This window comes from Coturnix japonica, chromosome 10, assembly GCF_001577835.2.
Source record: "Coturnix japonica isolate 7356 chromosome 10, Coturnix japonica 2.1, whole genome shotgun sequence".
NCBI classification, from domain to species: Eukaryota; Metazoa; Chordata; class Aves; order Galliformes; family Phasianidae; genus Coturnix; species Coturnix japonica.
Genome location: NC_029525.1, coordinates 17,259,221 through 17,273,112, shown reverse-complemented (window position 1 = coordinate 17,273,112; position 13,892 = coordinate 17,259,221). Strand labels below are relative to the sequence as shown.

Here is a 13,892-nt window from a genome sequence, read left to right as displayed (position 1 = left end):
CACCGAAGGCACAGGGGAACTTCTGCACTGCACGAGGCAGCAGCCAACCAGCCAACCAACCAACCAGCCAACCAACCAACTAGTTTTCAACACAATAGCTTTTTTGAGGCAGAGGAGGTACAACTGATCCCTCAATGCCAAACTGATAAAACACCAACACAATAAGCGTCGATAATCTACATTTTTAAAAGGAGAAAAGCCAAAAGCCATGATTCAGGTTTGGAAACCTAAACAAAAATGAGAAGATTGGTGCAAAAGGAATCCAAGGTGGATGCTGGCCGGATCGTTGGCCATAAGCAAAGCTTCTCCCCACCCAATACCTCCCTTCAGAAACCCAAACAGCATCTTAACGACTGTACTTTTATGCATTCACATGAAAGCATAAAGGAACGACTTCCACGTGCTTGACTTCTGGTATTTCTAATAGAATTTCTTTAAGCAAATCGCTTTCATTTATACAGCCAGATGCAGCATGGTAGAGTTCAATGCTGTACTAACAAAAACCGAGAGACATCAACAAATCTGCTGGCTTTCTGAGGAGCACGTACAATCTGCAAAATAAAAGGCCAAGTTTCCAGCTAAAGGAGAGATTTTAAACAATTACCAAAGCAGATAGTGATATCATAAAGGCAATTTCTGCGCTAGCTTGTTTTCTGAAACTCTCTTTGCCTCTGAACAGCTAGAACAGATAATAACTATTAGTAAATCAAACTCCTGCAATATCCAGCTGTGTCTCACACATTTACATACAGATAGAATGGGTATATGTTTTTAATATGTATGCGATACGTACTTTTACCACAGCTGAAGTGCACGCTACAAAGGAGGAGGAGAATGGGAATGGAATCAGCATGAGATAATAAAGTGGCCTAGATAAAGTATTAGCCAGCGATTGATCTCAAACAGGGGATGTTGCTTCTCTCTGACCTGATTACTTACTATGCATAGATTCCATTAAATAGAGCTTAGAATGGAAAGCTGCTGAAAAATACCGTAAATGCAGTCAGATCTACGGCTTCCTGAGCTGCACCAGCGTGCGGATGCCTACTCATATGCTCGGCACAGGGAGATGGAACCTTCCCTGTGCTGCCCCATCACACGCCCTCAATGCAGGCACCCTGCTCCAGCGTGCCACACTTCCCTGGGGACAGCTCTGCAGTGTACGTGGAAACAAGAACTTCACAGAAAAACTAAAAAGAATTGCTGAGATCTTCCTTTTCTTGGAGGAAGGTGAGAGAAGAGGGGCAGGAATATGCTACGATGCTGCACACAAGCGAGTTCCATTGACTCTATGCCTTCCTATTCTTCAGAAGAAACTGGAGACACAAGAGCAGACAGAGTAAGAACAAGGTTCAGAACAACCACTGGTGAACTCCAAAGATCACCCTCACTCTGGAACAGACCACCTGCCAACTGCTGGGTCAACTCCCTCATTTTTACTCCTGTGGAAGAAGTCTGCTAACTGGAAATACTGCACAACAATTATATCACTGATTATGCATACAGAGAAACCAGCGTTACGCATCTTCTGCGTGGATGGATACGGCCGAGTGTAGATATAGGCCATTGATTTCTATCAGCTGTTGTGGAAATCAGGTGTTTGCTTCCACAGGAATATCCATGGTACCAGGAAACCTGGCTTTATACAGGAATTTCATACAGCCTTGGCTTTGGCCCTGTTTTCTATGACGATGTGCACAGAGCCCTTCCTAACACGACAGGAGGGGTAAATGCATCCCTACTGCAACCCTACAACTTCGCTGGAGTCGCCAATGTGGCACTCCAGGTATTGTGAGCCAGCTCTTAAAATGCCTTTAACAATCCACCGATTATCAGGAGAGCGGAACAAGATTGATGCTCTGCTCCCTTCATTTTGCTTCCAGTCTTTAATTATACTAAATTGGTTACAAAATAGTGACTTCCAGTACGGTTAATGTCCATAGGGGAGAAAACCTGCACTCTGCTGTTTTGTCTGAAGCTAACGATGATCATGTGTTACACCTTTCATCCTTGCCAGTACATTTCCTTTAAATCAAAACAATGAACAACACAAAATCCTGCTTTCACTGAAATCAATGGTAAGCTGACCTTGAGAGCTCCAGGATTTCACTGATAGTATCTGTATCACTCTACCCACCGCTTGTTAACACAGAGGTATACATCAGAATTACAAGGGGAGGTTTAGGAAACGGAGGAGGGGAAACTAGAAAGGCTGTTTTGGTCATTAATTTAAGGATTCAGAGAATATTTAACAGCTTTTGGTTTGGCCCTGTTTTCCAACCAAACATGGAAATGTATAAAAACATGTAAATATGCACGTTCAGATATGCTTGTGTTGGTGGGGATGGGCCAATGATTGGAGGAGATGATCTTAGAGGTCTTTTCCAACCTCAATGATCCTATGTTTCTATAGTGTAAGAGGCCATGCTTTTTACATTACTGTCTCAAAGTTTGCTGAAATGGACAAGTTCAGGCAAGTCCTGGCCAAGGTTCCAGGACTGAGACACACAGGAACCAAGGTTCGAGAAATCCCTTTGTTTAGGAGATGGACGAGTCCGGGAGCTACTAAAGGGAGATAAGATACTGATCAATGGCCCTTAAGTGGTCTTTTGTGTTGGCCTATCTCAAGGAAGATTGACATCTCTGAGGAAATCACAGGACTCTGACCCGAGCCGTCCCGAAATGTCTCGAAGGCTGGAAAGAAGGATAAAAAGGGCACGGACAAACCCCAAATTTGAGGTTTTTTGACACCAGATGCCTCACTATGGAAACAAGGATGTTTTCTGTCATCAGATGCCTCTCTACGCGAGCGCCTGCATGCTGAAGAAGATGCCTGCATGCTGAAGAACCTTTGAGGGTATCTAGGTATCCGACCTCAGATTCCTCCACCGTTGTCCTACTGCTGCCTATTATCTCTTCTGGGATTGCTGCTCGAGACTCTGCTCCGAGGGACCTCGCTGCCCGAGACTCCACTTCCTGAGACCTCGCTACTCTGACCATCTCTCTGCGTTTCATCGATCTGCGGCCTGCTACTTCGCTGCTGCTCTCCCCTTTACGCTTATTTTGCCCCGGACCAACGTTAACAACGTGCTACGGGACGCTGCTGCGTTCAGGAGGTGACCATTCCCCGCTTTAACATAATTCTTGCTCTTTTCTACCTTTTTCTATCGCCTACTTTCCCGTCCCCATCACCCTAATTTTGGTATTCGTCGCTCTCCCTTCCCCATCCCCTCAATTGTCTATTATTTCCAATAAACTGGTCGGATCAACATTTGAATGTTCTTCTTCTTAATCTCACGCCGGGCATAACATTATCAAAAGAACCTTTGCCTCACTCCTAAATTGGAGCGAGACATATAGATATCCGTAGATAGATACAGAAATACATCCGTATATTTACAAATAAAGTGCTCCTTGTCAAGGCCGGCTAAGCCTAGGAATGCAAAGAACTTGTCTGGAGAGCTACCACTGAGCTCCCAGAGCTTGTGCTGCAGGAGCACGCCGTGCTCATCCCACTGCAGGAGGGAACTGAGAGCAGCTGCTGGGGCTCAGCCACACGGCAGGCAGCGGCGGGGTCACTCCTTCCTTCCAGCAGCAGCCTGCTTTCAGCTTTAGCATTTGCTGCTGCAAGTTCATTTATAATTGACTAGGAAGTATCATAAGGGAAAAAATGTGTTAAACAAAAGATTTTGTTTAACAAGTGGGAAGGCTTTTTGTTGCTGTTTTTTGTTTTTTTTTCCTGAGCAGCTATCATTTTAAAATTATTTTACAAAACACCTCCTTAAAAGGGGCCCAGCACACTCCAGGGCATGTAGTTGTAAAGATAAATCTGTGCACTTCCCTGGTACTGCAGGCACTCACCCTTTGGCCTCATCTTTATGACTCTACACCCTGGAGTGGTGTTATTGCTTACAAACATACATATATACTTATGGGGGTCTGCACGATCTGCAGATGTTTTATTTATAAGTGGCAGGCCTATTGCATCACTGAAACATGCATTTACAAACAGATATAGGTTTTATGAAACCCTATTCCGTTGTTTTAATAGCTAAGCTATCCAGCCATAGCATAATAGTGCACAAGGTAAATGTGTCTACATTTCTGGAACCTGTTCCAAGTTTTCTCAGATGTGACTAACTGCAAGAATTTCCCAACCATCAAAAGTTAATAAAAAAGACAAAATAAGGCAGCAGAAGCCTCCTGTATGAGATGCACACCACCATGAAGTGGGGGGGCTCTGAGAAACTTCAGGGCCTCATTCTGCTGAGGTGTTGCAGTGGGTGCCTTACTCCAAATGTAAACCTATTGAAGTTCATATCCTTAGAATGAAATTCAGAGCTAATCATTTTACTAACCAGGGTCTAAACTGAGACTAGCCTGGATCGTGCACTGCCTGCCCCAGGGCACCTTTGGAGACTGGCCTCTGACTAGAGAATGGCTGCAATTGAAACACTGGGTTTTCCTCTTTCCTTGTAGTTTGCAGAATGCAAACAAGACAGGAAATGATGCAAACACATTCCGTATCTTGCTGAAGTCTGCTGAAATTACTCCTACATACTCAATGCAGAGCAAACAAATGGAGATGACTTCATGCCAATCTCCAAGTGACAGGAAATGCAGCACATAAAGAGAGCAACAAAAAATCAGAGCAGGCTGCAACTCCTGCCTGCAACCGAAAGTACTGCAAATATTCCATCCCAAGTCACAAGAAAGGGAAAGTTGTCTCTGAGCTCAGATTCCAAAGCTGAGAGCCCTTCCATGGGAAGACCAAAGCTACATATTAACTCAACCTGCTGTAGCCAACCTAATCCCATTTTACATGAATATAAGCCATTAAAAATACACTGCTTTGACCAAACCTCCCATTTTCAATCTTCAGATTTTGAAAGGTTAATGCTGGCAAATGATGACAAGGCGTGACCTACATCAAGCTGTAATCCCCGGATACACAAACTGAAAGAATGGCGTATTGAGCATCAAAATGGTTCAGACTGGAAACTGATGCTGCCTGTGAAAGTTCTGTATGGAGCACCCAAAGAACAAGTGCAGCTTTGGCCACAGCAAAGGGAGCAGCAAAATATTCATTAAGTGCACTGGGATAATTCCACCCTGTGTGTGCTCTCTGTAATGGTGTAACTGCTTCACGAGCCCCAAATAGTTTATATTTGTACACGCTGAAAAATGCAAAAAAAATAACCCAAACCCCATAGAATTAATGATAATAATTATTAAACAAAATGCAGCAACGAAACAACAAGAAAACCCCAAAACTCTACTTCTGTATGCATCAATAAAAAGCATTCAGAGAAAAATCAGCAGTTTCACTTACCATTAAATTTTCAGGTGCTGGTCTTTCCTTTGGTTGCTTTCTCATGCTACATATAATAAAAGAAAACATTCATACGTAAACAAATGCTTATTTATTCCATTTGCTTAAGTACTGAAGCCATCCTCTTCTAACACAGACAGACCGTGCCCTGAATCTCCATGTATTTCCTCACTTGGTCACAGGCTGACAGAAGACTCAGTTCCCAATAGTGGCCAAGATGTGACCCAACCTCCTCCCCTCCTTTATGCTCAGTGTTTTTCCATTCTGAGTGTTCTGTTGACTGCTGCCCAACTCTTAACTTTTCTCTGCATGTCTTTGAAGTCCCCTACATGTGTATGGGTTCTTTTGAGCGCCCACTTACTTGGGCAAGAGATGCAGTGACAACAGCTTCCCTTCTACTTCATGTTCTGCACTGCTCATAACAATGAACATGTGTAAATATGAAGATCACTGCAATGCAATCAGCTGGGAAGGCACAGGAAGATGATTCTCGTTTTGCTGGGGATTATTACACAGCTCGGCACAACATATTATCCAAACAGGTGGGAAATTTAACTCCAACCCTGAACAGCTTCAGGAGAACACACAATACCCTGGGGTTCCTACCTTAATTTTTTCTCATTCATTTCCATTACACTGCAGGGTGATAGTTCATTACACAGCATTAAGCTGTTTATAAGATCATGTTTCTCATCCAAATAGTCCTAGTTTTCCGTGCAACAGGTGCAATTAGCTATTGAAAACTGTGCTTAGCTGCATGAAGGAACACAATAACATGGCACAGAGGTGACCATCAGGAGCTGCCTACTGACTAATTGGATTACATCCAAGCAGCAGTGTTTATGGCAGAACTGGCATCAAGTCCTGAGCACTGCTCACTTGACATTTCTAATACTTATTAGAAATTGATTGCTTAAATAGTCCACAGTGTAATTTCTTTCTTGCATAGTGCATTTCTAAACAGCAATGCCCCCTCTTGAAAAGAGCTGCTCGCTGTGCAGCCAATAGATCAGCAATCCTGGATGGACTGCATTGAAGTTAGGAGGAGTTAAGGCACGATTCACCCTCCCGACAGAAATAACCAAACATTCCCCACAAATAACTGGAGCAATGCAGGTAACAGTGAGCGCCGACGCAGGTTGGGAGCGGCTCTAATCTGACAGCCCAAAGTAGCTGCGTCCTCAGGGAAAAGCAGGCTATTAGCCACCATCAGTTATGCCTCACTTTGACATCTGTGGAAATCCGAACACGGGTTATCCCTCCCCCTGCCTCTATGAGGACTGTTCTTTTTTCAAGAGGTCTGTCGTTACCCTCAGAAGGAATTAAAGATGCGCAGCCCCACACACAGCAGTGGTGCTGCAGAGCCCTTTGCGTGGAGCTCTCTCTGTAAGCTGAAACGATTGGAAAAAGGAAGCCTATGTTATCCAACCTTTAATTATTCAGGAACTTTAATTAACCGATAATCAGACTGCTTTTGGTTTCTGCAATGTTTGTGGCATCCCATCTCAGCCTTGCATTACGTACACATACACAGATCCCTGGGGCAGCAGAGAATGTGAATGTGCCATGAACCTGACAGGGAGGAGGGCATGGAGTTGAGGGCTCCACCTGCTTACTGCAGTTGAGAGAACCCCAAAAGGAGTCCCCCCATCTGTGCAGCCCTCCACATCCCCTTCCAAGTGAGCACCCCATAAAGGTGTGCTCAGTGTGAGGGATGCTCCTCTATCCCACACATTGTGCCTGTGCAGAATTCAAGCTCATTCATTCTGCCACACAGAAGAAAAATAAAAGGATTTTCCCTTTGCTTTGTCTCTGTAGGAGTTTACCCTTAAGATTCCTACCCTCCTGCCACTGGTCACTACTAACTGACTAGCTGGTCATTTAGACCCTGCTGTCACCCCACACACTACATTCTTTACTCCACAAATTCCTCCTTGCCCATTCTCCTCCCATTTCTGAGGTTTTCAACCAACGATGTAGTTTGAAGGAAAGAAAATACACCCAACGGTGCGTTTTGAAGGACGACTCTCAGTAAAAATTACTTACTGGGAAGCCAAGGAATTAATCAGGGCCGCCTGCTTCTCCAAACACCGCGGTGATTTTATCAGTAATACTGCAAAAAGCCCTAAATAATGATATGACACATCCGGGGCTCTGCGGCCCCTTTCCCCCAGGTGAATCCTTCGGTCCCATTGCCAGCACTGCACCCACATCAGGGTGGGTTTATTAAAGAGGGGAAAACCTACATAAGTACTTTTACGACCCTTTGTGTAAATAACGTTTACATAATTTAAACAGTTTGCTTAGCTTTGCTGCCCCATCTGCCCAAGGCCCCCAAGTCCCTCTCCTCTCGGAGCGGATGCAAGGAAAGCCATAAGGTCTCGCCGAGCCGCGGAGTTAATGGCATGTATCATTTACATCGAGGGCATGGCATGTTTGCAAACGGAGCTTACCATTGAGTGATGAAGTGTACAAATGGCTCCGAGAACTCCCCGGCTGGAAGGACGGGCGACTCCTGGGTTGGATTGGAACAAGGAACAGCATCAGAAGAGCATTTTTTAGAAGGAGAGCAATATAGCAGCGATGACAAAAAGGGAGGGGGGGAAGAAGGGGGGATGGAAAGGGAAGTGACAAAGCTCTCTTTTCACGCAGAGAATTGGAGAGAGAAAGGTACAAATCCTTCTGAGAACGTGTTATAAAAACACTGAATTTCGACTAATGAGTATTACACAATGGGTAAAAACATGTGGAAAGACACTGAGGGGAGGTGAAAAAAGGACAATGATAGCCACGGGGTAAAAAGGAAGGTAGGGAAAGTGTAAATGAGAAATTAATGATTATTTAAGTAACACACAAATGGTCTTGTAATTAACAAAGAGCTGTGAAATTATTCTTGTGTTGACCTTTGTTTCTTTCACCGCTTTCGCTATTTATTTACACTCATGTTTATTTACACTTATTCATTTCAGAGGCTGTCCTAACAGGAAGGCTGCTCCACAGCTTAAAATCATCTTTTAAATCAAATCATTTTTAAGGGGAAAACGAGCAAAATTTACCAGGATGGTGAAAAAAAAAACCCCCACAACCATCCGGCATTCAGGGGAAGAGAATGAAAAGGGAGAAAATGAAACGAAGAGCAGAAGGAACAAAAAAATACCCACCCAAACGGGGAACAAACAACGTCCCCATTTACAGAGACAGGCTTTACGAATTTAGGAGTTTTTCCAAGAATGACAGAGAGCTCCACTGTGTTTATAGTGTAACAGCTCAGGATGTAATGAAATTACACTGCAGAGTACTTTAACAGTGTCATCTCATTAGACCTACAGTTGGAACAAGAGAGCCACATAAAACAGGCAGCTGCAAATGACTCCATTCTCATCTATTCTCATTTGCTATTAAAAATACCTTTCGGCGGCTTTTTTCCTCCCTGACATCCCTACACAAAGTACCCTGCAAAGTATGATACATGCACCTATTTAAATTAACAAAGGAATGACTTATTTTAATCTCACTGTGCTTTGGAGTGCTTTGGCCATTTGGATGAGCAATATATCATTACATACAACCTTCCAGCGCTGCAGGCAAGAAACTCAGAGCGTGCAGCATTTGGTGGGAGCCAAACAATTTCTCTAGCACACAACTGTGTCAAATGCATGCATGTATTCATTATTGAGAATGCGAGGAAATAGCTTTGATGTAGTGGAAAAAAGAAGATGATAAAAGCACCTCTGCAATGTGTGTGCCATTATCAATGGTGGCAGATAGACACAACTGCAGAGCCTCCTATGTGATTAGTAAATATACATATAATTGCTGTGGCCAATTATCAGAAAAATGAGATCAGTAATTACAAGACAGAAAATTAACTAGAACTCTTATTAAGGCTTTGTTTCCAATTCAAACAATCGGAAACTGCTGGAAAATACAATTAAATCAAAAGTAACTGAAGAGTAGAAGGAGAAGGCAAAATTGCTTGACGATTTTCAAGGAGTTCTATTAACCACGAGCAGCGTTTGATACAACATGCCCAAACTCCCTTTGAACTTAGGCCGGGCGAGGGAGAGGTTATTGTTTCCCAACTTAATAATGACAGCAATATAGGGAGCTTTGCACCCAGAGCGGAAGGAACGCAGGGAAACAAACAGCGCAATTAAACTTCCTCCACTTCAAAGAGCTGTGCATTAAAATTACTCTTATTAATAGGGAAAATGCAGAGCCAAGTAGTGGAGCACAGAGTGCTGTCACCCAGCAGGTTGAGCCCACCCATCGTTTGCTCCTGTCCAGCTCACAGCCAAAGGCCAACACCTCCTTCCCAGGTGGGATGGGGTCAGAGCATAAAACCCTCAATAAAATGTTCACTAGGAAGCATGTCCAAAGGCCAACAGATCAGTAGAAATAAGTAATCTCACTCCTGTAAATATGAGCCAATTCTTACTATACAGCAGAGGTAAGACAGGAGAAGGAAGCTCTGGTTTCAGCTGAACCAGCAAAGCGTGGATGGACCTCAGCTGCTTCCAAAGGCAGATGCTGGAGAGCTGCCTCCAGTGTTTCATTTTTAAGTGACCTCAGCAACAGAAATTGCCCCTTCAGTTGACAGCCAGCCATGGAAACCAGCAATGGCAACATTTCTATTTCTGCCATGGTTCTACTGAAGAACATTTGAGTAGTAGAAAGGTGAGAGAACTTTGTTCTTAGGAGTTATTTCAATGGAAGTACTCCTATTGCTGCCTGTGGGATGTGAGCAATCACAATGCACCCGGTACAGAGCAAAAGCATCCCAAACCACACAGAAGCAGCACAGCCTATATGTACCCTGAAGTTCTCCAGCCTGTGACTGGCTGACTCTCATAGGGATGGGAAAGAGGAAATAAAAACAAAGCTATGGCCTCTGCCACGTCTGTGTGACACAATATGGTCACACTGGATGGAACAACGGGGAATGGTCCAGCTGCACTCCGATGCTCTGCCTTATTTTACCCACCTGCACTCTGAACAACGTACCCATTGCCTCCTACATCCCCCAGCAGCTTGATCCCAAGGCCAGCTGCTGTCCCCAAAACATCTCTGCAATGGGACCGGCTGCAGGAGAAGCCTCTGCAATTGCTCTGTGATAAGAACCAGCCGCGCTGTGCACATACGGAGGGCAACAGGAAAAAGTTTGAGTGATGCCTTTGCCTTGTGAATAATGAACAGTTCAAGGAGGTCAACCCATTACAACTGAAACCGTTTAATTATTAATTATGCACAATCTATGAGCAAAAGGACAGGTTCAGAATGTTTAATGCGTGGTTACTCCGACTGGACCCTCTCTTGGCATTTTATTATTAGCACTTGTCAGCAAGGTGCTCAGGCATAAAGAAAACAGCACAGCAGCAGAAAATCAGAGCTAGCAGGAGGAGGGAGGGCTTTGAACTTCAAACACGGCTCCTAATATTTAATTCTTAGAACGCCAGTGCTCTGGAATAGACCTTACTGACTTCCACAGGGTTAGGGGAAGCCGTGTTACTTAAGTGAAGGCAGGGAAAGAAGCACAGCACAGTCTCTTTAAAAAGAGGGCATCTCAAGGTACTGATGGCATTACTGCCTGCATCCCCACCTCCTTCTCAGATCTCTTATCTGAAACCTCACTTGATCTCTTTTGCTGCCATTAAGCAGAGCAGCAGCAGCAGCGTTTCTACTGAGGCATAGGGAATAAACACTGTCCAGCAAATTCACAAGTGATGGGAAGAAACATAAACAAGGATGAGGCTCCTTCCCCTCATTTCTATCCTCCCTGGAAGTTCATCTGGACAAATCCAAGAAGCAAATTCAACAGATGCAGCTGAAGCCACTGCACTAAAACACTAAAACCAGGCTGTGTTGTGCACAGCTCACCCAAACAGAACGCTTCTTGAGTGGCGTGTTTTCATCACATCATCCTTTCTGAAGGAAGAAAAAGCCCACCATCCCCCTACAACAGAAACATCAGCAAACACAGAGTTCAACTGAAACCTCCCAGAAGACAATGGCAAAGCCCTCGGTTATGCATTAGGGCTCCCTGCCATCAGCACATCTCCAGGTGCCCCCAAGCAGAGCTGAGCTGCACCTTCTGGGCAGAGGTTGGTGCTCTCAGCACCCATAAGTTTTACCTTCTCATCTGCTCAACACCTCTCCCTGTAGGGTTAAAATTCCCGTTTCCCACAGCTTCAGAGCTGCTATTTTGCAGCACTCTCTCGGCAGCACGCAGGCTTGTGCAGAAGGAAATGCCATGGTCCTATGGCTCGATGGCCACAAGAGGGAAGTTAGCAGAACCGAGCAAACCAAACTTCAGTTACTCTGTCCTCTGGGCTTCCCCAGCACACCCTGCCTCTGAAATGATCATCTCCTCTGGGCAGATACTTCTATTCTGTGACTCGCCCGTTGATGCTGAAATGGCAGTATTTAATAAATAATGTGTGCGCTTTACGAAGCATTTTTGGCTCATCACTTCAGCCCCCACCAATCTCTTGGACTGAAGAGTATCTGTGCGCTCTTGTTTTTGCCAAGGCTTTCAAACAATTCACCTCTATCTGCTGTTTACTTTTTGGCCAAATAACGACTTTTGTTTTCAGACAAACTTCAGTTCTAGCTGCACCACAAATGCTGCCAGTTGCAATTAGTTGTAACAAATGCACTGCAGTTACGGAGCTGTTCCAACAAGAGCAGCAAATCACAATATCACACAAGTTCAGATTCACTCCTTCAAGGTCAACTTCCCTTCACAGCACTCCTAAACAAAATCCCATCGCTGACTTTTAGCCAATCTACTTCAAAAGCCCCGCAAAAGCCTAATGGCAGGTGAGCCCTTACAAGTAACGAGTGTGCACAAGCAATGATGGCTGGAGGTGGCTCAGAGGCCCCGGCTTGAAAGAATTTCTGGATTGTCCCCATTACGCTCCCACCCCTGGCAGGAAGGTGAAAGATGATTACATCTCCGCACCAGGTCGCTTCTTGCTCTTTTCTTAGTAGCAGGTGCCAAATGTGACAAATTACACGCGGGGCCATTTCGGTGTGAAGTTCTGTCTGCTGGGATTGAAGTGTCAGCACTGAACTCATTTATTTCCAGATCTCGGGCTGGACTGGAACCAAGGTCGAGAGGCCAGTGTTTTATCCAGCAAACCCCTCTGCCTGCCTCCCACACCTCAACCCATGGGACAGCACTATTAGTTCCCAACCTATAGACAACATGGCATCCGCAGAACCTGAGTCCATATGGGACACACACAGTGTGAAGCCAGTAGGCACCTGGAGCTCTTTGGCAGCACTTGCTGCTGTGGGATGTTTTTTAGAGGCCAAGGAAAGAAGCTGGAGAGTGTAATTAACATTAGGAATAATCTAGGGTGTCCAACACGACGTTCCCTACCCCTCGCCAAGCTCTGCACTTGTTAGCGAGGCTCTCCAAAGGGCCATGCAGACAGTGTACAGAAAGCTGGAAAACAGGTTAATCCTTTAACCGTAACTGTAATTGCTTTCTCTCTAAAACAAACATAAGAATTTTTTTTCTTCTCCTTGCTGGTCTCTTGTCGATCATAAGCCAGCAGAGCACAGCAGTGTTTTGGGTAGATATACACACACATGCACATTTCAGATAGCTAAGGCACAGCAGCATGAAACGCAGCCTCTACCTGTTCACACCGAAGGGACCCAATTGAAAAACTAAAACCATTTATTGTTCCCTTTTTCCTCTGAACACTCCCAATGCATTTTTATTGCTTTTTCATAAAACACTGCTGCAAATAATCAAGCATGACCATTGACATCCACAAGATTGAGTTTTAGGAACCATTAAATGAGCTTGCCCTCTTGGGAAGGTTCTTGCTCAGGTTGGTCTAAAGGTAATTATTCAGCAATTCCTACCTGTGGTTTTACCTTGCTCCTATATAAGTCCCTGAATCTCAAACACTCGTAAGGTCACAGCTTTTGCCTCAATAAAAGGATACCCCAAACCAGGGCAGATTCTTCTGGCTGTGTGTACAAATGCACACTCGTGTCCTCTCACACCTGCACAGAAATCTTCAAGAACCCAAAACCTTTTTGGGGTTAAATACAGCTGTCCATGCATTTGAATCAACACACGAGAATCTAAGGCAAAAATTCCCAAAGAAAAAAATCCAAAACCTTCTTCCTTTCCAAGCCTTTCAAGGTTCCAGCTTCATTTACAGCACCAGCCAAACGTAGCACTGATGAGTTAAAACATCCTGCACTCGGGGGGCAATGGACTTCATTGCGCTATTTGATCAAGCTGAACATACTGTGCATTTTTAAGGCTGTAGCAATAAATAGAGGGATATATTTAACAAAGAGAAGAAAAAAAAAAATAATAGGAAAAATGACATAGGATACGTGTATTCAGTCCAAGTTATTTCTTCCATTGAAAATTTATTAACATTGACACGCTTCGTAGCTCAGCATTAACACCACGCTTGCATTAACTGATCTGCTAAATGTTTCCAGAGGATGGATTTAAACAGGAGAAAAAAAAATAAGGGTTTTGATTTGCGAACTTTGTGAAGTCCTTGAGCTGGATTAAACTGCAGCC

General features: G+C 44.3%; 1 protein-coding gene across 4 annotated transcripts in view; it reads right to left on the bottom strand.

Moving 5' to 3' along the window:
- The window catches only part of MAP2K5 (mitogen-activated protein kinase kinase 5), a 107,202-nt gene that overhangs the window by 12,329 nt on the left and 80,981 nt on the right, over positions 1-13,892 (bottom strand). For 3 of the 4 annotated variants that reach the window (XM_015873306.2, XM_015873304.2, XM_015873308.1), the window contains 2 exons: positions 7,786-7,847; positions 5,333-5,378 (listed from right to left, as the gene is read on the bottom strand). The exons of the other annotated variant lie outside the window; for it this stretch is intronic. In XM_015873306.2, the coding sequence (XP_015728792.1) occupies positions 5,333-5,378; positions 7,786-7,847 (108 nt within the window). The remainder of the gene's footprint in view (positions 1-5,332; positions 5,379-7,785; positions 7,848-13,892) is intronic. 4 annotated transcript variants of the gene reach the window in all.